General features: G+C 43.2%; 1 protein-coding gene across 1 annotated transcript; it reads right to left on the reverse strand.

Annotated features, from left to right (window-relative positions):
* Nucleotides 1-2425: 2425 nt before the first annotated feature.
* Nucleotides 2426-22159, reverse strand: LOC119373970 (serine/threonine-protein kinase 3). Its single transcript, XM_037644030.2, has 12 exons — nt 21910-22159; nt 20795-20921; nt 19468-19602; nt 17398-17460; nt 15885-16049; nt 15228-15395; nt 14354-14491; nt 13727-13846; nt 12797-12974; nt 10054-10247; nt 9038-9466; nt 2426-4427 (listed from the first exon to the last, which is right to left on the reverse strand). Exons 1-12 carry the CDS (start codon nt 21921-21923, stop codon nt 4269-4271), a joined length of 1890 nt encoding a protein of 629 aa, XP_037499958.1. The 5' UTR covers nt 21924-22159; the 3' UTR covers nt 2426-4268.
* Between the last annotated feature and the right edge of the window lie 1808 nt (nt 22160-23967).

Genomic DNA, 23967 nt, shown 5'->3' on the forward strand with positions numbered 1-23967 from the left:
CAGTGAGCTGGACATTTCTCGGCCGGTTGTGAGTTATGTTGCCAGGGCAGATAACGACATTCCAATACAACCTTCACTCGCACGCTGGACACACGACATGCCGGAGTGATGCCGAAGTGACACTGGAAGCAGGTGCATGTTCCTCAAGTGGTGCATTCGTGAACTCTGTTATGTTAAAGTGGCTATAGTTGTGTTCACCTACTTTCACACATCGCATACTTAACATCGTTGCTTACGACGCTCAGAAGTATGGCATTAAAATACAGTCAAACCCGCATATTGAACTCGGATAAGTGAAATTATCCTTTATATCAAACTATTTTCAAACACGACAATGCTTTAACAGGAAAATACAAAGCTACATCGAAAAAAAAAATATAGCCACAACACTTCAGCGCCGAAAGCCCCAATAAGTTGGCTTTTTCTCGCGAAAGGGGGCATTCCCACATGAATTTGGGGAGAGCGAAGGGTGTGATTAGATGGGTTCCGCGCGGAGCGAGTAGAAACTACCACTTTCCACGGTCCACTAGGTGTTTCCTTCCATGACTCCTCGTCGCCCGTTGGCCCATCTAAGCGGTCGCTATTCGCTTTCACCGCGATTCTCAGCTCTCTTTGTTGACGCGATGGCTGCCGTGAGATGGAATGACTAGCCGTTGGTGATGACAAAGCTGGTGATGATCAACACAGTCGAATGTGGAGCAAATAAGTCTGACGCTGCTGCGTATGGCATACCCACGCGGAGTATAATACCGAAGAACAAGGCCGACATTAAGCCCAAAGCGGACTGGAGGCTCCCGGTGTCCGACGAGTACACACAGCTGCGTGTGAAGGCGTTGTTTACATTGATAGCGTACTTCCTCGCATATAACTCACCCTTGCATATAACGCGCACCCTCAATAGAAACCACGCAAATAAATAAAAACTAAATAGTAGCCCCGTATATTGCCGTGAAACCGACTTCCTGGTATTATCGTGAAGCAGTGCTGTGAAGCCAACTTGAGCACCTAAACTAGAGTTTAAAAGCTAAATTTATACTGAGTTATACGATATATCGAACTAATTCCCGTTTTTCGCGAGTTCGACATATGTGGGTTAGACTGTACGACGACACAATCTGATCAACAGCAAGTGTGCAAATCATTTTGTTAATGACCATTTGTATCATCACACATTTCATGACTCGTTACAGTATCTCCGTGAAATGGGCCTTAAATGCTTAAATATTTTCATTCCAAAGTCTTTGGTGTGGCAAGCAAAGAGGCACAAGATGACATAAATAAAATAGTGATCTCACACTCATTGCTGATGTTTGTGTCATTAAACATGTCAATTAGCAAAGTCAAATAAAAGATTTAGGTTCCACACCCAAGGTTAGGACTACTGGGCATGCAAAAGAATACAAACTGGTTTACAATAGAATGCAAGCAGGGTGCATAATGGTTTCCTTTTTTAAAGCCATTTGAGTATGCAATATCTAACATTTTTTATTCATAGCTGATCCAAAGCACTGTTGCAGTTAGCAGACACAAATCACTGTTTTCTCCCATATTACCATAAATTAGTCGTTATTTATTGCTATAATTGAGAAAATTAGCATTTAAATAGTCCCAAAGTGCAGTAGCCCCTGCCACAGAAAAGCAGTAAAAGTGAAAGGCAGCCTTGGGTTATTCAAAAGCCTCAGCACTTTGGGGTTTGGATGTACAGACGGGTCCACTGTTAAAGGGAACACTTGGACTTCGGGTATGTCTGGATTTCACACTCCTACAAAAGCATAGTGGCTTAGATTTGCATAACACTGCTGGTGATTGATAGTTCGGAACCCTTATGATAGACTAGTAACATGCACGAACAATCTTTCCGCATCCACTAGCCGTTAAGGGGCTAACAAAATGAAAGTTGCTCATTCGAGCGTTCCCTTTAACAGTGGACAGTACTGTACATGGCATCCAGACTTCTTGCAGTTCAAAATCCGGAGATGGTGCCATTTAATTTCATCCAACTTATCCAATAATGAAATGATTTGAAAAATCATTTCATAAAACCCTCCATATACGGCACCTTACAACTTTCAATATGTAATAAAAATCTGCAGTGATGCCCAGCAAGGTGCCCTTTCACCGAGCCATTCCAGAATGTGCAGGTTCTCTACTTTCCGCAGTGACAACACAGCCTCCTATTTCTGTGCAAATCGCCTTACTAAGTCAGTGTAATCAATAGATATATACTCCAACCACCAAAAAGCAACATGTAAACAAGTGCCATCCAAAATGTTAGCAGTAGCACGAATGACACTTCTTCTAAGGCTATGAACAAAATTTCTTGTAGATTGTTACCTTCACTGGTTGCCTGCAATGTGACTGCAAAGCAATCACATCAAAGCAACCAGAAAGGTACCAAAATAAAGGAGGGCCACGCAAAACATCATCAGAAGTCAGATGGTCGTGTTTGTTCCAAGTGCACTACAAAAACACTAGAAAATCATCCTTTCTTTTTGTTGTTATCGGCAATGCCTGCCAAAAGTACAAAGATTACAGCTACGATCTACTCTCGACACGATCTATCACTGTTAATACATACCAAAGACAAGGCACTTCCAGGTTTCCTTAGCAGCTCGTCTATAAATCTGCATATGTACAAGGTTTCATAATCTACGGCTGTCCTAAAAAAAGGAAGTCACATCTAAAGCATGGGACACAAAATATAAAAAAGCAGTTCCATTTGTGGCATGATGAAACATTTCTAAAAAAAAGTACGTAGTATCACGACTAGGCACACCTGTGAAAGTGAGTTAAAGGTACAGTTGGTCACGAAGGACCTCATGGCAACAGAGACAGAATGTTCAAAAGCCCAAATCAAGAGATAACAAAACGAAGATAGGAGAGGTTTCGCAAAAGCGTACAACATGCGTTTTTCGCGGAATAAATGCCCAAAACATAGCTAAAAATGTATTATCGAAGTAAAGGCAATATAAGAACGATTTGTATAATGATCAACATATAAAAAAAAACCTAAATGTATGACACGTAAAGGGTAAAAGTCTTGGTTGCTCAAAGCCAGTCCAAATGCACATAACCTCGGGCATGCGTTCATTCTAGGCTATACATTGCTGCGAATTGTAATGCTTGTAAAGAATCACTCTGAACATACTAGCGAGTTTTAGTACTACATACGTTACGTCCGTATCGGCGTAAGAAGGCTACGTTTCACATAGAGCATCTGCACATAACTTCTGCTCATACACAATATGTGAAACGCAGCGTTTTTACATATGCAGTGCCATTATGGATGCTACGTATGCAGTTCATTAGCAAGTGTGTAGCATACGTAACGTAGCTGTAGCTACAGACTCCGTGTTACGGAAGCAGTTACGTAGCATCTGTAATGCTGCATCCGCAGTTAGTTACAGATGCTGAGTACTTGCTAATGACTTCATCGCATGAACTGAGAAAGAAAAAGAAAGAACAAATCACCTTTTCGAGCAGTCCAATACTGTTAGAAAACTAGCGCTCAACTAACACAGGATTTAGTTACCAGCACTTATGTCGTTAACTTTCCTTCCACAATTTACAGCGTAATGGGCTTTGTATCTCTCTTTCTTCCCCACATCATATGAGCTTTCGTTAGTACACAAACAGCTAAGTAAGATACATTTCAACTTCTAACCTCCTTTTCGTAGCACAATCCATCCAGTGACCATGCACACCACAGTCAAAGGTGCAGCGTTCAGGCTACCTGCAAAACTGCAGTACAGTCTTATTCTGAAAATGCCTTCAGGAACCTGGACTAGAATGTTCTAAGGTGAAAAAAATGCCACTGAAGTTCTAAAGCGCGAGAGAGGAGTGCCAGATAATGAAAGTAAAAACAATGGAAGTATGACTAAAGGAACAGAAACAGATAACTGCTGAAATACCTTCCTTTAGCCACCTGCTAGCTTATGCTAGTAGGTAAAAAAAAAGGGCGAGAGTGCTCAGGTGAGTAAAGTCTTATCAGTTTTGGATTTCTTCACTCAACACAGCAAAAAGTCTTCGAGCGAGAATCCGAGAGCACTGCCACGATAAAAATGAGCGCGAGGTGCTCACGACGCGCCGGTTTAAGTTTGATACATAATGAGGATACAAGGTGTTACCGAAACACACTTGCTACTTTCAAGCTCCTCCCTAGGATGAGATACTTTGTAAAAGACAAGGCTCGAACCACTTCATCTTCGGTTCCAAGGCAGTGTCCAAGGCAAGCACAAGACGTCCACTTCCAAGACTGTCTCCGAGTTTTAAAAGTTTTGTTGTCGCTTTTTCTTCGCGTCCATGGCGTCTAAGATGGGCTGCCGCTTGGCGTGGTAGCGGCGGCGAAGGTCTTCGATTTCCCGTTCCATCTCCGAGTCGAGGCTGGACATGCGGTGGCCGAGTTCCTCGTAGCTGAGGTACTTGAGCTGTTGAACCCACAGACAGTGCAGACTTTACACCACACACTACTGCCATTCCTAACTAACTACAATAAACTCTCTTATTCAAATTTTCAGTTGACCCAAACAAATCTTAAGGTATGTTGCCTCCCTTAAAAACGATGATTTTTTCAAAAAAGTGGAGTTTTATTTTTATGCATTTTAATAATCTGGAGACATTCAGAATTGTGCTATCGCAAAAATTACGCCTTTATCATGTTTGGTTCAAAAGTTACGTTGTTTTTTACAACTGCCGGCAGACCTTCCTGAAACCGAAACTGACCCGCTGTGAAAACGAAACCAACACTTCAATTCCCAAAAGTAATTCATTGTTACGCTCAAATGCAGATAGGTTTAGATTAGCTTGTTGTGCACAAACTTGAGTGCATATGGCACGTTCAAAAGTGCGTTGGATGCCGACTGAGAAAATTTAAAAATACTACTCATGGACAAGGAGGTAAAAGAAAGTTGACGGATGTCATGATCGATCGATTGCAAAACTAGTATGGCATTGCAATCAGGGCCAATGTGGGCAACCTCCAAGCAATGAAGCAGGCCACTCTAGCAAGTCTGTTTTATTGCAGTTCAACTGACGCAACTCCTAGGCACGGCCTGTGTCCTTTAGGAGCGAAAAGCTGGTGTGCCTACAACCGAGTAAAAGCTTTACGCACAGGACATTACAAGCATAGGGGAGGCTTTTCGAATGACATACTCAACAAAGTGAAGCCGGTGTATGCAGACCTGTGTTCAGAAGAACTTTTGAAGAAATGTCTTCACGAAAAAACGCAAAATGCGAACGAGTGCTTCAATGGGATGCTGTGGCACCGCATCCCGAAAGATGTCTATGTAGGCCTGCGCACTGTTTTGTTAGGCCTATACGACTGTGTATGTCACTTCAACAATGGAAATAGTGGCACGCTAGGCATCTTAAGGCAGGCTGGTGTCGACCCTGGCTACTACAACACAGTAGCTTGCCTCAGCAGGGACCGAGCACGCTTGAGGAGCGCCAAACGCCAGTCAACGGGCGACCAAAAACAAGCCCGAAAAAAACAACGAGCCGCTAAAGGTTCTCACAGGGAACTTGTAGTAGCTAAGGAGGGACCCAGCTACGAGCATGGCGGTTTTTGCCTTCCACGACTATCTAATGATGTGTATAGCACGTTTGGAAAACTTTATTGTTGATTTTCTCAAAACTCCATTTTCATTTGTTTTTTGTTGCACCAAAGGCTGTAACTTAAGAATAAACCAATACATTTCTTTGAAACTTGCCATGCTTATTTCTTGAACACTATTCTGTGCAATGAACTAGGATAATTGAAATCCATGCTCAAGTTTTGATGTTATAAAACTTCGACTGAAATGCGACCGCCTGACATTATGAAATTTTTGGTTTTTCGGCTATAAAAATCTAATTTTGTAGATAGTGCAAACATTCTAGTTCATTGCACAGCCTGCATATATAGCTACATTGCTGCCAAGCCATTTTTGTTTAGTTTTACAAGATCATGACTTATGACCATTTGCGTGATGGTCATATTTTGGGTAATTTCAGTAATTAAATGGTGATAAGATTTCAATTTTTTGGTCTAACATAATTGAAGGGCCTTTTTAAACAGCCTTTCTTATGGCAAACACAAAGCAATCAGTTTAGAATCAAAATCTAAAAAGTTTTCCAGAAAGGAGGCAACATACCTTAATTAAGACGTTCACTACGTATTAAAGCTGCTTAACTCAAACTGCCCCACAGCACAAATTCTATTAATTCAAGCTTCTTGGTTGTCCATGCATGGAAATATCTCCTGCCTTTGTTGCCTCTAGCTGAACATTTGCTGTCTTTACGTCACTAAGAGTTACAAATACAGTTGAACCCCTTTATAAGAGGCACGCATGGGGGAGAAATTCTTGCCTGTTATATGAGGTGTCTCTTATAAGCAGGGTACTAAGTTATGCATTTTCCTATCAACCCTTACTTTCATGTAGCACACTGGTGTCTCTTATACCCCACGTGTCTCTTATATCAGTGTCTCTTATAAAGGGGTTCAACTGTAAAGCCGATTGCATGCCTACAAAGCAACCAAATTAGCCAAACCGAGCACACTAACAATTGCACGCTGACTGAGGAAGAAAAAAAATAATGAAACAATCTGGGCGTTATTTATTGCATGCCGAACGCTTCTTTTACTTTCGCCGCAGTACACACATGTTATGCCAGAAAGCGTCCTAAGAATGGGAAGGGGCTAGCCACTGTCGCGGGACATAACACATTTCGTCCCTCAATTACACACGCATGTACGTGCCTTACAGTAACAAGCGCCAGTATGACCGTTGACATCTAAATCTGTCTGTGATGTTCCTGCAGCACTGAGAAACAATAAACATCACAACGCTATTTGGTATGTTGTCCTGACTCATATTTACATCAACTTCTTATAATTCCAACAAAATCCTGAGATCCCTTCAAGCTTAAATTATCGAGAGCCTACTGTACATGACTGAAACGTACTTATAGAATGTGCATATAGTAATTACTGTCCTACATTACACATGGGATAAATATGAGGATAAATTTGATCTTTATCGATCTACATTAGCATGCATACTTATGAATTCTACTTCGAATTCGGTAATGCCCCCCTCACAAGCCCACCAAGCCTGCAGGTTAGTCAATGTTCTTTGTTTATTCCATATAGAATGGCACCCAAACAACGAAAGTCAAGATAATGTTTCAGTGATATAAAAGAAGAAACAAAAAGTGAAAGCCGCAAAGTGTGCTGCACAAGAAATGAACTCGCAGCTGGAATTTGTTAAAACCATGTTTGCACGCACACATGAACATACGCACACACAAAATCACTGTGTATGCGTCACTAATATGTTTCCTAACCAGCAGGAAGGGAACACCATAGTGATCTTTTCTCATCCCATTGCAGTGACCTCCATGGACTTGCTAGAACTAAAGTTGCTTGCTAGACCAGCAAGCAATTCCTTCTTAACTAGTACTATACTTGAACTTGTGGCTGGGCAAATTAGTCGTTTAGGTACTTGCCACATATTGCTGCAATAAGCCGCACGCTTTCGTTACTACACTGTAGAATGACAATGCATTTAACAATCTGACGGCAGTAGATGACACATCCCAGCTTGGTTTGGCTAGGGCAGAAAAACGTAGGAACGCTCATCAAACCCTGCAATCTAAAAACACCCCAGAACTTGTGCTTCATGCCCACTCATGGCAAAGGCAGACTATTCCTGAAATATACTATTACCATCTTACCTCAAGTCCATTGCAACGAGAACCATTGGTCAAATACGCGAAGCTGTGCAGGTTGACGTGCCGAAACAGGCATCGGGCCTGGCTGACCACCTGATCTTGATCAATAGGTGGACCATTACATCATTCGTTGCTAGACCATCAGCACGAATAAAATTTGTTAGCGTCTCTTGGACATCGCATTCTACTATGCCTAAGGGCAAGCTTTCAAAATCTAAAAAAAGAAAGCAACGCAATAGGTAATGAGGGATAGCATGGTGGAGGGCTACAAATGAATTCTCAGCAGTCAGAGTTCATTAACAAGTGCACAATACACACCAGTACTCATTATCACACCAGTACACATCATTATCATCATCAGCTTGTCTTATGTCCATTGCACAATGAAGGCCTCCCCCAGTGACCTCCAATCCACCCTGTCCTGTGCAAGCTGTTTCCATTTTACGCCTCCAAATTTCTTAATTTCGTCGCTCTGCCTAACCCTAGGCTATCCCAGTCCATGCTTCCCATTTCGTGGTATCCATTCCGATGTTCAACTAACTATTTGTTGTCTGTCCTCCTAATAACGTGGCCTGCCTAGGTCCACTTTTTCCTTTTAATATCCACTAAGACGTTGGCTACCCCTGCTTGTTCTCTAATCCACTCCGCTGTCTTCATATCTCTTAAGGTTACTCCCGCCATTTTTTGTTCCATTGTACATTGTGTGGTCCTTAGAGTGTTCTCGAGAAACCTGGAGTTTCTGCACCACATTAGGTACAGGACACTAAAATGCAGCTGCCGCGACTGGGAATCGCACACACAACATTGCGCTCCGGAATGCGTCATAACTCACTCAACCACTGCGGTGGGGGAGACTTTCTCCGTCCGAAGAATACAGAGCCAAATCGCGCGTATCCTACCGCTAAGAAATGTAGTCCCACATTTGTGTCTGTATTTTCTTCGTGAGATATAAAAATAGTACTCCTTCATTTTCTACATGCAGCTCTCTGAGACAAGACGCAGCACACACCAGTCAGATATTTGTATTTGTTTTACTTTATACGTTGCCATTTTGCACTTTTGCATGCACGAGAAAGTCGTGCCATTTACCCGTACCTCAAATGCTAACCGGCGTCTGCGTCGAAATGCAACGCCGATTGCGCGCAGCCATTATTTTTCACAGCGGTGTGAAATGCACGCCAAGACGTACTTCGCAAAGGAGCACATGTGCAGATGCTCTGCCCCCGTAGCTTTCCCGTCATTGCTAAGAAAAGTTGTCCGCGAGTAAACCATAAACAGCGAAGCAGTGCATGGGCAGGGCACACGGGACATAATAAACTGCACTCACATAGTCGAAGTCGCCCTCCATGAAGCCGCGCTGCTGGAACCTGGGCACCTGCACCAGGTCCATGTGAGAGGGCGACTGGGCTGTGGACAACTGCTGCTGCGGCGGTTGCTGAATCTGGTTGCGCAGCAGAGGCTGCAACTGTCCTTGTTGCAGTTGCTGCTGCATGCGCTGTAGCTGCTGAAGTTGCTGCAGCTGCTGCTGGTGTTGCTGTTGCGCCTGGAGGAGTTTCTGCTGCTGCTGTTGCTGTTGTTGCTGCTGCTGCTGCTGTTGCAGCAGGAGCTCTGCTTGAGATGCCACGCTGACAGGCAACGGCGAGTTCATTTGGTTCAGCTGCCGCTGAAGCTGCTGCGCGAAGTGTTCCTGGGACACGGGCATTTCCTGGTGTGCGTAGGCAGTGCTCGCATGACTCGTTGCCGGCCGAGTCAGGCCCTGCAGTAAGAATGCATGCAGTGAAAAAAGGACCGCCGAACCACACGCACCGCTCAAACACACTCCACAGTACTGTGTGAGTTACGTCCTGCAACCTGCACATTTACCCATGTAGCTTCAATGCATTATAAAAATAGAAGTCATATATAAGAATAATTGTTGGGACTTTACATCCCAAAACCACAATATGGTTATGAGGGACGCCGCAGTTGAGGGCTCCGGAAATTTCAACCACTTGGGGTTCCGCAACGTGCATCTAAATCTAAGCACACGGGCCTCTAGCATTTTTGCCTTCATCGAAAATGCAGCGGCCGCAGCCAGGATTCGATCCCACGACCTTCGAGTCAGCAGTCGACCACCACAACCACTAGACCACCACTGTGGGTGTTAAAATAGAAGTAGAACATTGAGTACACCAGTGCACGTGGAGAAGAATTTAGTCTTTGTCATAACACCAATGACCAAGTGTTATGATACATAATTTTAGCCATAAAGTCAACAACTTCGCAGTAACTCTACGGTAACTTCGCAGGAACAGCATTATTATCAAGCACTGCCCTTCAGCAAGTGGCCAGAACCTGGCTCACCTGTGGTGCAGTGGCTGCCAGTGCTTTGGAGAGGTCCTGAGGGAAATAGTTTGGGTGCGGAGTGCCGTCGTGCCGGGGTGATGCCTTGGAGTTGCCTCCACTGCCTCCCTGCTGTTCCCGCTCCTTCTTGTCGAAATGGTCCAGGAAGTACGGCCTGTAGCTCTCCTTGCGTTCTCCAGTTGATGTGTCGTGCCCTGTCACAACGAGAGAGGCCCACAGCCGGGTTATCGTTACATTGAGGGTGAAAACCATCTCAGCTCCTGTCAACAGTTGGTCCCACATCAAGAACAAACGGAACAAAGTTGGAGTACCACAGTAGCATTTCCCAAACGGCAGATAATGACCCATTAAAGTCCCGTCCTCCAAAACGGAATGGTTTAACCCTTCCACGTGCAACCTATGAAGAACTGTCTGTAAATGCGTTAACTTTACACAACATCATTCTAAGGCATTCAATAATCTACTGCAACAAAGGTGATGTTATAATACATTGATTTATGTGTTTTATAGTAATTAATCCTGATTAAATTAGAATTATATATCTATTTATCCTGAAGCCATTCATGTTCTGTTATTGCATAAACAGAATCAACTCTCAGGCTAGAAATATAGTGCAATTTCGTTTTCTGTTATATTAATTTCGAGCATAAAAATTAACACTTTTGCCATGGCTTGTGGAAAGCGACCCGTTGAACGACTTGTCGAACATGGTAGTGCCTTCAGCAAAGTGACCATGTACAACGTTACACTACAAAATGAATTTAATTAGTACACATTTGCTACGCGGGAGGTTAAGTTCATCAATACCTCAATGTATCTAGCTCCTTCTTCAGCAATAGTTGACACAACTAGCAAAAACAAGTGTACACATACGTGTACAAAGCGCCCCAAAGGATCAAGGAAAATGCACAGACTGATGGGAACAGTTGTGGTCTGAATATCACAGGCCTGTCCATAGTTGGGTACAGCTTTAGAAGGCGGTGGCATTTCCACCTCAAATGTGGATGAATATGAGACGCACTCTAGACTGATGTCATGGGCCGGACAGCCGGTGACTCCACAGTTTGGCTCATGAGCAAGACTACAGTATAGACCGCTTATAACGCAAGTCGCCGGAGTCGCGAATATCCGCACTATAAGCGGTACCGCACTATAACCAAAACAACCTTTTTCAAAGTCTGCACTTGCGCAAAACGTGTTGAGCATGTAGCCTCGCGTGTCCGATAATCGACATATGCGATTTGGGGCGCTTACAACCACTTAAATCTCCGAATGTTCAAAAATTAACCGCCAAAGACCCGCATTGCCAACGAAATGAACACGGGGAAAAAAAGCAAACAAAACAAAGTGCCATCGCGGAAATTCGCCGACTACCTCGAGGTGTGCGCATTACACCGAAACCATGTCGAATCGCGACCGAAATTTCACGTGCTGAGCGGTACCGATCGTTCGATTTCACGGGCGCGCACGCCAGGGGCGTAGCCACGTTAGGGCACACCCGGGCCCGTGCCCCCCCCCCCCCCCCCGAAATTTTTTTTTGCCATAGCATACAGAGCAGAAAATGACACTCGGCCACATCTGCCTGCTCGTCCCCACTACAGATCAAGGAGGTGCCCCCCCCCCGAAAAAAATTTCTGCCTACGCCCTTGGCGCACGCGGAACGGGCGCGCACGCGGAATCCGGAACCACCATTCGAGAGCTGCATGTGCCAACCATGCCCTCGTTTTCATTAACGATATGATTCCCTTCCCTTCAAATGCAGCCATCACAAAAAGTTTCGTTGATTCCGCACCAAACCGCAACTTTTATCGCCCGCGACCGCTACCGAAAAGCAACCAACGCTGATTAGGCCTAGCCTGCGGTTCAGCATGTAGTCGCGGGAAGTTTGTCCAAGACAAGAAGATCGGAGGTCGAAAAGATCGCACTCAAGCCTGCTCAAGCACTAACCCAAGAACAGCGCGCGTGATACGAAGTTAGTGTTCGCGGCCGGGAGATCAACGGCGACAAAAGCCCGCCAAGGTTTAAATCCGCGCACTGGCAGAAAAGGCGAAAGCCCGCGTCATGAAGCCGCAAAACTTTTCAATTTGCGGACGAGGTAGCAAACGCGATATCTGTAGCAAGTGTGATAACGACGACGCTTTTCCCGACAGGAAACTTGCTTTAAAGCGCGCTTGATGAGGACGCGATCGTACGTTGCACGCGGAACGCACTGCCGGCAAGCGGCCGCGGAGCCTTGCCGCCGCCGGTGCCGCCGGTGCAAAGGCTACTCCGTCGCCTAGGCAACCACCACCCTTCCCCACTCGGCGAGCCCGCACAGCGCTGCCGCGGTCCTTTTCCTCCCTCCGCCCCTCGTTCGTTCTGTGCGTGCCCTCGCCCTTTGTAACGACCTCGTCGCTCCCTCCCCAGCGGCGTACCTCCTTTGAGAACCGCACTCGCTACCGCGTTTGTCGGAAATATTTTCCCGCAACCGCATTATAAACGGTATTTCATCTTGGGGGACTGCACAATAAGCGGTATGCGTATACATGCGGTTCTATGGGAGGGTAAACGGGAGTCGAAAAAGACCGCATTATAACCGGTCCTGCACTATATGCGGTTACGTTATAAGTGGTCTGCACTGTATTCTTTTAGTCGCTGAAGCAATCAGGAGTCGCGCTTCAGTTATCCAGGCAGGGTTGGATACAACTTCTTACGTTGTATCCGACTATAGCTATTTACTAAATCCACACTGTACAGGCCTCACGTTTCATCGTAGAGTCGTCCTCCTCGCCATCACTGTTGATGATCAGCGTGCCGAGGTCAGACTCTAGGTCACTGCTTATTGGGGCATCACCACCAGCCCCTCTGTCGGGAACCAAGGTTCCTGGATCAGCGTCGAGCTTTACCATCGTGCCAGCATCTACCTCGTCGTCGTCAAGGAACTGCGGCAAATAAGCAAGACGTCGTAATCACCCAATGCCATGCCCAATTATCCATGACAAACAATAATCGTTGGGGTTTTACATCCTAAAACCACGACATAACAATGAGAGATGCCGTAGTGGAGGGTTCCGGAAGTTTTAACCGCATGGAGTTCTTCAATGTGCACCTGAATATAGGCACGCAGGCCTCTAGCATTTTGCCTCCACCGAAATGCGGCCGCTGCAGCCAGGTTAAATTGTTCGTGGCAAAGTAAACGAGGCTACAACAGGCCCGTAAAGGGATGCGTAACATTACACTCCTTCCTTACAGCCTAGAAAAACAGTTTCGATACACCCAGATGCTCACCTCAACTATAGACCTCTTTGGTATGTCTCTAGAAAATGGAGGCATATACATTCCTTTGGGAAAAATAGGTGTGAGGCATCAAACTTTGCCAAAGTGACAAAGTCCTATGGGGAACTTTACCAGTGCAATCTAGTCGCTTAGGTATTTACATCACTCCAGCTACAAAAGGCAATGCCGTCAAACTTAGCGACTAGTATCTCGCAAAGTTACTGATGTTGTTCTGCAGTCTCTACTGACTCATCATTACGTAATGTATGAAATCAGTAATAGCACTGCTTCTCAGAGAGCAGCAAGCCAGAGTGCAGCAAAATCATGCAACGATGTTAATCATAGTTGCAAGCATGTGCTTTAGGCAGACAAGCCCGTTTTACAAGAAAATTGGAGAGGTATGGCAAGGATTACTGACCGCATCACCCGTGCTGCCTCTCCTGTCCTTGCGGAATGCCTCGTCCTCCTGGATGTCTCTGGCCTCGACAATCATCTGCTGGAGGATTGCCACGGGTTTCGCGTTGCTGATGAAGATGTGCTGTTGATGAATTACAAAGAAATCACACCATGAGGTTTAAAACCACATACCCGCTCTTTACTTTTGTAAGGAGCACCTAAAAAAGATTGGCATGTCTAGGCCCTGGCCATTTTGGCAGATAGGCTAGTAGCTAGGCTGACATTAGCAGCAAGAAAAATGCCTAAAACAGTTTCACTAATTACATGAAATGTGCTAAGTACATGTTTGACTACAACCCTTAGAGCACATGTACTTGTCTTAAGTAGTTAGAGGTTCATCTGTAGGAATTGACGCCAGGAATCCATTCCACTGGATGGCATTGGATGACGAATTGCAGCACCAGGATGCTCATAAGTGTTTTGAACATGTAAAATTGAGTCAGCTTATGCACTTGATTTTTTTTTACTATTGCAAGAAAACTCTAGATTGGCCCAAATGTCAATATGCCAAACCTGTCAGGATTTTTAAAACAACAGTGAACAGCAGGGTGCAGTCGAATGCTCTGGTACATCTGAATGCACACACTACCTGAAGGAGGTCCGATGCTGTGGCCCTTTCCTCCGGGTTTTTGACCAAGCACCGCGAGACGAAATCGATGAATTCCGGTGACCACCGGTCTGGATCCCGAAATGATGGAGGAGGCTTGGTGGGAATCATGAAGATGGCCTGCAACATGTGATTTCATCCAGTAAGTTGTTTTGGTTCGGTTTGGATTCATAAAGTTTAACAACATCAGACCTAGTAGTGGACATACAAGTCATCATAATCATCAGTCATACATAGTCATCATAGTCATACAAGTCATCAGTATTGATAATTGTGCCAAAATACAGTTGCACATTCGAGCTGAACAATGCTGAACTCGCCCAATTAATAAATTATTCCAACATATAAATATTAAAGTAGCAATACTGCAATGCTCATTTTTTCATACAATGTGCTCAGATATTGGCTCATTGACGTAAGACAGGAACCTGCGATAGCACTGGGTTAACCAAAAGTTGATAAAATAAAACATAATTCCAACTTGATAATGATTAAAGATTTAATGCTTCTCGCACGTAGATAACAAAGTACAATGCCCCAGTGTCAAAGAACAGAAAGTATTTGTGAAACATTATGAAAGAAGTCAGTCAAATAAAATCTGTTCAGCCTAGCTTTTACAGGCCTGCGAGATCGGCATTCCGGCACTATGGTTTCCTACTTAGTAAAGTTTATTTTGTTTCCGGCATTTTGCTGGCATGCAGCCATCACCATCACCAGCCTATGTTACGTTCACATCAGCACCCTTATCTCAGTAAAGACATCGACAAGGAAAGATTCTGGAACTTCAAACCCGGCTGACAACATCGCCAAGAAGCTAGAAAGAATGAAATTCTATGCAGCCTCCACTATCACTTGCCCTCATTGGGTGAATGTCTCCGTAGGGGGGCTTTCCCTCGGCCATCTCCAAAGCCGTGATGCCCAGACTCCAGATGTCGGCCACACAGTCATAGCCAATCTCCTGGATAACTTCTGGTGCCATCCAGAACGGTGTGCCAATCACAGTGTTGCGCTTGGCCATGGTGTCCTGCACAGATTAGGGGGCGGGGATTTGTTTGCATCTGATGTTATAGCACTAGAGAAAGAATCTCGCAACTCATACAACACAGACAGTGTAATGCAGTGGTTCATGTATCAGTGTTACATGAGTACTATATAATCGCAGATTCTCTTTAGAAAGTTGAATAACTTTAATTTACAGATGCCATTCTCTACAGTTTAGAGCATTCAATGAGCCTCTATAGAAGAATCACTTAAAAAAAAAAATAACAGGCTGCTAAAACTATATTTTGGGCCTCTCAAACGCAGTGAAAATATCAGCTTTAGAAAAACAACCACCCATTTCTCGCAGCTGAAGCTGCGGTAGCCGCATTGTGCTGGGATGGAATGCAGCAGCGTTTGCTTAGGTCTACAGTGCATAAAATTAACAACCATGGACAATTAGTTAACCACCATGGAGTCTTCCACAACCCAAGAGTAGCTGCAGTATGATAAGTTCACTCAAGTCAGTACTCACAGTGAGCTGGCCAGCAACGCCAAAGTCAGCCAGCTTGGCATGTCCTTCTGTGTTGAGCAAAATATTGCCTGCCTTGATGTCTCGGTGAATCTTCCGCCGCTGGTGCAAGTACTCCAAGCCGCGCAACGTGTCGGACAGGATGGTCGCTATTTCATCTTCGGTGAGCTGAACAGAAATGCATCACTTATTCGTGAATGCAGCCAAGACAATACCAGTTCTCGGTCTCATATTCAAAACTCAACGAAATCACTGGACTACTAATACTGAAATAATGTGAAGAGCTTACAAAAATAACCAAAGCTACATCCAGTGGAAATTCGTGGGTTTTTACGAGCCAAAACCGTAACCTGATTACAGGGCATGCCATAGTAAAAAGACTCCGGATTAATTTTTCCCCATCTGGGGCTCTTTAATTTGCACTTAAATATAAGTATGTGGCCTTTTCTGCGTCTTTTCTCTATTAAAATACGGCTGCCATGGTCAGGAACTAAACCCACATCATCACGCTCAGTAGTGCAACGCCACGAAAGGTAAGCCACCATGGAAGGTTTCTTCTGAACACAGCTCGCCAGATGTACAAATCATTGAGCTTTGGAACATAAGAAAGGTGTATGTGTTTTTGGTTTGCATAAGCTGCACTGAATTGCAGTCCAACATTTAAAAGCACAAAAAAGTTGTTACAGTGCCGCGACTTTCACGTTCGCTGTGAAATGCTCAAAAATAAAAATACTTCTGGGCGTCATGCTGACTCATGAAAGTGTACATACTTGTGTGCACTTTGTTCTGTTTGAAAGAATAAGCAAGTCTAATTCTTTGAAACAGAATAAAGCCCTCGGCTGTGAGAAATGTCTAGAAGGGCATTAGGAGCGCAAATTACCAAACAACTATTTTCCCGCCTTTAAGGTTATGGCTGCAGGAAAAATTTTTTTTCAGAGGCATGCATTCTTTTGCTTTTCTTCTGATCCTTCATTTGCTTTTATATATGACAAATAAAACCCAGCCAGGGCACTGACAACGGTTACATTGACAGTTGAAAAATTAGAAAAACTACTTTGAGTTGTAGCTCTAGTGATTTGACAAAATAATCAAATTTCCAAGTGCCAAATGAGTGGTCTAACTGCTTGCTTCTTGAATAAAGCTAACGTATAGTACTTTGATAACCCTGTACTTTACATGCATCTTTCTTTTTTATGTAAGTTTTTAGAGTGAAGAAGGTATTGAAGCGATCAGAAATAGACACATTCATCAAATCATTATATTTGATGAAAGTCCGAAATGTTTCCTGTATTGTGAATAATACAATCACTAAACAGGTGATCGCAGAATCAAAGCGTGTTGGCCGACCTACACACTCCCAAATGTATCAAAGAATGCTTAGCTTGCTACTTTGCGGCACATAAATTAGGGGATACTGTGTGCACTTGTAACTGGTTTAAGTACATTAGGAATCGTAGAAAAACCCTACTTGTAAAAAAAACTGCAATGTCATAGCAAGGAGCAGAAACCGCCTCACCGTCTTCTTGCGTAACCTCATGATGTCCGATACCGATCCTCCACCACAGTATTCCATAACAATCTGTCAGATTCAAAAACACACCATTAGTCCTCCAGACATAAATACCGTATACTTAAGTTAAACCAATAGTTACAGCAATTTCATTATAAGGAAAATGCAATGGCCGAGTTGTGTCTTTAGAAGGCACACACTAGACGGTTTTCATGACGAGTTTCACAACACCACCGCTTCCGCAAATGATGTTAGTATGAATCAGTAGCCCTTAGCTGAAAATGAAGTTATGGTTTCAGCAAAGTTCAGTTTGAAGTACCACATTTATTTCTTCTATTTGCACTTAAAGAATATGAAAAGTAATTTAGAGAGATCAAAATTTGCTATATTAGCATATGATGAGATATTTATCTTCGTTCCACAATTTTCCACCAATTTCAAAACACACATTTCAGAAAGAGTTAAACAGGTATTTGTAAAGAGTCTAGACTGCACCGTTAGAAGGGAACACTGAACGTTGTTTCAAGGGCAGCAATTTTCCATGCGCATGTTCCCCTTTAGGAAAAGTTATCAGACAGAAAAATAACATAATGAATGGTAGTTAGAGAGGTAATGACACGCACATTTGTAAGAAATGCTAGTTGAACACACATTCCCCTTTCATATGGGCATACACCCTTTTTTAACAACACTTCTAATGGCGATGTCGTATCTAGTGATGCAAGGGTAAGGCCTAACTGAGAGTACCATCATTTTTTCAATACTAAGCAAATCTGTATCATAAACATTTGAGAAGTGCTTGTTTAATGCAATGGCTTTTTTTTTGTAAAATGAGGCCCTCAAGTGTTCCCACCACCTAAGACACATTCAAAGCTTTGACTGGCCAAGTAAGTGAATGGCACTGCAAAATTTGATTCAAGAATGACACAGAAGTTTCTAAGATTCTTCTAGAGAGAATTATTCATTTCACATATGCGATTAAGGTCTCAGTGACGAAGTCCTTTACTGAAGGGTGTCTGACCACTGCCACTTCACTTTTCATCTAAGAAACCAGCTTTTATTGTGTTATTCTAGTGAAATTACTTTTTCTACATCAGACATTAAAGCAGTGGTGAGATAGTCTGAATTTTTTTTTTTTGTGTGTGTGGATCTGCAAGAAAAAAAAGACATGTGCCTGAAAGTATCACTAAGCTACAAAGAAAAACCATATGGGTGCTCCAGAAAGAAAGCTTTTGATGTTGAAAAATTCATCCTGTTCTAAGAATTGAACACAGCACAATTACTGAGTGCTACAGAAAAGTAGCGATGAACGAATTTGAACAAAAATGAACATTTGAACTAACTTTTCTTATATCGCAAAGGGTTCTCTGACCAACTCATAGCATTTTTCTAATTTCAAACTTCAAACGTAATTTTTCTATTTGAAAAAAAAAAATTTTTTTTTCCCTGCCAGTTTCTACAGAATTTACTTGCCGTATATCACTTTGCATCTGTTTCCAAGGAAACAAAAGCTAATCTTCGTCCATATTTGGCAATATTGATTTCTTTTAAATTGGAAGACACAATGTGTCCATAACATTTGCTAATTATTTGCAGTAACCTTACATGAGGGGAAAATTACATGCTCAAACTATATTTATGCATTTCAAGGCATCAGTAAAGCCTCGCTGTCGACAGGAGCTGTTAGTGAAACAGTTTTTTAAAAGTTAGACAAATAATAATAAACTGCATTACACAACAAACTAAGAATGACAGACAGCTGGTAGAGTTGGTAATTTATGATAACATGCACTACAGACAAAAGGCAAGGATGATACGTTAACAATGCACTCGTGTTGTCTAGTACTAATTCTCATTAATCGTCTCTAGCATGACTTATCATGCAATAAGCTTTAGTGCAACTATTATGAATCGCCACTCTCACACAGCTCATCTCACATCACACGAAGAGCACATTATGAATGAAGGGTCTAAAGACGGCAAACATTGGCAAATGAAAACAAGACGATGAAAGCAATGAGACATAAGACAATGTGACAAGGAGAAAGTGAAAGACGAAAAACAAAAGACACGTACCCATAAGTCAGACCCTTTAAAGTAAGAGCCGTAATACTTCACCACATAGGGACTGTCGCATTGTTGCATAATGGAAATTTCCTTGATGATTTCTTGCAGATCTGTGTCCACAGGTACTTGCTTGATGGCAAGCACCTAAATGACGTCGATTCAGATCATTATCAGCAACAAGCAGCATTGCAAAGATCAGTTACATCTTCATAGCCACCAAATCCTTTTTGTTTCATTTATGTACTTTTGACAAGTAAATGATTTCATGGAATAATTGGAGGACCAGTAACGTGATTACAGTGTGAAAGTTCCAGGAGGTAAAGATGCGAGCACAAAAAAAAAATAAATAAGCGCGTAGTACAAGACTAGGGTGAAGTACTGTGCATTTTTCTTTTCTGTGTGCTCGCGCCTTTACCTGCTGGTACCGTCACTCTGTAGTGATAATTTTCATGAACTTTGTTTTTAATAACCAAGTTGCAGTGCTTCATCGATAAACACTTCATTTGGCTAGACCTCTTCATGAAAACAGAAATGCAGGGAAAAGCCCTTTGATCTATCTATACAAGGCATATTTTCAAAATATTAAGATACAAAAAGAACTCTAACTTCTGCCTACAGATTATGTGCCATGTCGTTGCAATCAGGCTTGGAGGGTGCATGAATAGAGTGCCAAGACAATGAGTTTAAATACTAGTTATTCCACACTACTTCTACATGGTACAATCTGTTTAGAATAGTAATTGAATGCAAGACTGTGGGCACACTGATTAGATAGCCTTTCAAGTACAACATTGCTGTTGAATAACTTTTCTTAAATTTGCTTCACATTTTCTTTATGCTCGTTTTGACTTAGGTCAGTACTAATATGTACCATTCTCCCTCCCTCCATGCAGTTATGCCATGTTGGCACTGTAGAAAGTTGTGAATAAATAAAGATCATAATCGAAAAGAAAATATGGGATAGCAGCGTACACATCAAGAAACTATGTCTGACCATGTAAACAAAGCCACCAAAACTAATCCTCTTTAAATTTTTTATCATTAACCTTCCATTATCTGCAACTTCTTGCATTTTGAGTTAAGTGTGCTCTTGTCAATCGCCCACTTTACTGTAAAGGAGAGGATAACCATGATAAAAGAAGGTAGGCGTACAAACAAGGACACAAGAGAAGAGCTCAGGACAACGCAAACACCGTTTCTGTTGTCCTGATCTCTTTCTAGCGTCCGTGTATGCACGCCTACCTTCATTTATCGTGAATCCGTACCAACTAGCTCAACTTTCTGTCCTTCTAAGGATAACTTCGTCCACCAAATGTCCTTGTTGTAAGCATGTTACCTGTCCTGACTCTTTGTGTAACGCCTTGTAGACGCTGCCATAGCTGCCCTCGCCGAGCTTACAGATGATGTCGAAGACCTCCTCTGGTTGCCGGGTCAGGCTCTCTTCGCTTAGTTTCTTTAGTTCGCTGGAGCGACGCATGAAACGAGAGAGGGCACAGTTCGAGAAGACAGCATCTAAACCAGCACGCAGCGCCGAACATACTCTTCGAGCACAGGGACACGAAAGTTGAAATGTGAGCATTCGAGGTGAAAGGCTAGAGGTGTGTTGGTAGTAAGTGGTGCTAGAGTAAAGCTTCCACACACAAATACTAGTACACTGGATGTTACTAGCAGTAACATAGTTGACATACAAGACATGAGTGTGAGTTGAACAATGCTGAACTAACTCACCCAATTATTTGTTCCAACATAGCGAGATCAGAAAGAAGTAGCAGTTACTGCAATGCTCATCCTATCATAGAATGTACCCTGAATCGGCTCAATGATGTGAGAGAGGAACATGCGATAGCACTGGGTTAATAATAAGTTGATAGAAAAGAAAAACATGAATCCAGCTTGATAATGATTAAAGATTTAACGCTTCTTACAGGAAGAGTTTACAGGCAGATAGTCTACACGAAAGTCTATAGGTACGTTTCAGTAAAGCGACGCTACCTCGATCGTGAAGTAATCGAAACACTCGCACCTGTTCAACAGATGTCAAACGAGAAGGCACGTAGCGCACCAAAGAGATTTCGCGAAGGAGGCGTAATCCTTCAGGCCGGAAATAATTCCGGAGGTGTTCTCGCGATATCCGTACAAGTGTAAACGGTTTACAGAACGTGACTGGTTGGAATGTCGCTCGCAGAAACGGCGGCTGGCTAGCGGCCCATTTACGGCCAACTTGTATTGTACTCTCACACAAACCGCCTTGAGCATCATAGGATGGCAAAATGCGGATAGCTCGAGAGAAAAGCTCAGCTTCCGGACGCAAAGCTCTATCACCGTGGTAGGACGGTGGCTGGGTATAACGCGAAACGAATCCGAATAAAGCACTGCCTTGCTAGGCTATTTTGGGTATCAAGCTCGACGAAGGGGCCAGGGACTGAAAAAAAAAGCGCAAACAATACGGACCTTTTAGACGACATCGTGAGCTCTCAAGTCACTGCCTCCTGATGGCATGTTCGCACGTTGTCACAAAACACAGTTTTTCCACCACGGTCATTCACAGCGACACACACACATAGCGATAATGCCCACGGTGGTTTTATTTAAGTTACAAACAACTACCACGCTACGACGGGTGCGCTATCCAGCGAGGCACATCACGAACACATCGAAACACAACCGCACCAACAGACTTCGGCGACAGCTTACAACAACAGGGTTGCCAGGTACTCGGAGAGCTACCCGCCAAATTTCTGCCCAATAATAGCCCAAAAGTAGCCAAACGCAATTAATAAAAAATAGCCCAAAATAGCCAAAGAGAGCAAATATAGAAAAAGGTTTCTATTTATTATAATTTATACCCAGAGAGTTTATACATGTCTCCAATTGTGGTGCTGCTTGCAAGATCGCGTGTGTGGTGCAGGTAGTAGAAATAGAAAGGAAATGTCACTTTATTTGTTGCTTCTTCTTAATTTGTTTGTTTTCTTTGAAGTGACGACACAATGTGAGGATTGTAGTCAAAGGAATGGAGAACACCACGGAGGAGAAGAATGTTTTTAGTGATTGCTCGGTTGTTATTTCGCGGCCGCTACGTTTTTTTATGTAGCGGCCGTGGTTATTTAAAGCGAATAACTAAAGCTAAACGATGCGGATCACATTCAGAGCATATGTTGGAATCCATATCAAGCTAAGCTAATATAAAGCGGTAAATTCTATCCTTTAAAATCAACGGCGATGCGTAAAATCTGGTGATAGTAGGCATAGCACAGAAAAACGTTACGAGGCTCGAAGTTACTACGTGTGTGCTATCACTTACACTTTATATTTAAATCCATAAATTTATTCGCCGTGAAAAGGAACAACTCAGCAGCATCGCGAAACCCGGCAAAGGAAGCTTCGCCTTAAAAGGAAGGGAATAGATTCATTATTACTGACTACCGTAATTGTCTGGTGGAGGCTGCTGATACCTAAAGAATGCAAAAGCACAGGTAAAGGATAGTAGAAAGAGTGAAGTAAAGATAACTGTGTACGTAAACACTTGATTCACAACGAACTTGAGGCACAACCACCACTAAAGAGGAGAAAAGGCACTGGAAAACAAGCATTTGAAGCGAAGGCAGGTAATAGCCCAAAAGTAGCCAAATAGCCAACGACAAGAAATCCCGCCAAGTCCACAAAAATGTAGCCCAATTTGGCTATTTATAGCCCAACCTGGCAACCCTGTACAACAAGCTGTAGAACAGTAGAAGAGATGGGGTAGATCGCCTTGGCAGTGCCGGCAAATTTTTCTTTATGCCGAGTGTTTTCGCCTTTCGCGGCGCCACAAACGGCACACAACAACCAGGTCTGTCATTTTGCTCGATAAGGTAGCTAAATACTGCGTGGCGCTGCGGTCGACAAACTGTAAACAGAGAGGCGCGCAATTTAAAACGCCTTTGTCATCCTTCGTTGAGCGTGATTTAAGCTAATGCCGATTTATCGAAGAAGCGGCTATAGTTTGTTCGTACAGCTAAACTATCATTTTTCAAAAAGCGTTTTCTATTTATTGCGAATTGTTCATGTGGGACCTAAGGCCGGTACTGTTCAAGGTACCGTACTGATGGTCTTGGTATGTGTTCATATTACAGTTACGTAGTGAAACCTCGGTGATACGAATCTCACGGGACCACCAAAAATATTCGTAGCATCCGAAATTCGTATCACCAGAAAGCATGGAAAATTAGCATGCGACAAAAGAAGGCTGGCGTACATTTTAATTTATTGTTTTTCAGGGCCACGCAACGTCAGGAAGAACCATGATTGTCAGTTAAGTTTTTGGATGTCGGCAATCATACCAGCACTCGTAAATATACGGCCCGTACGCGTGTATTTAGTTAATAGAGTCTTTTAACAAGTTACGGAAACACGTTATGGGAATACGGTAAAGTATAGCGCTCCCCCTTTCCCGGTCGTTTTGCGGCTTAAGCACAACCAGCGGGAAAGGAGGAACGCTACCGTACTGCCTTACCGTATTTGCGTACCGTA

The sequence above is a fragment of the Rhipicephalus sanguineus genome, chromosome 11, assembly GCF_013339695.2.
Source record: "Rhipicephalus sanguineus isolate Rsan-2018 chromosome 11, BIME_Rsan_1.4, whole genome shotgun sequence".
NCBI lineage: Eukaryota > Metazoa > Arthropoda > Arachnida > Ixodida > Ixodidae > Rhipicephalus > Rhipicephalus sanguineus.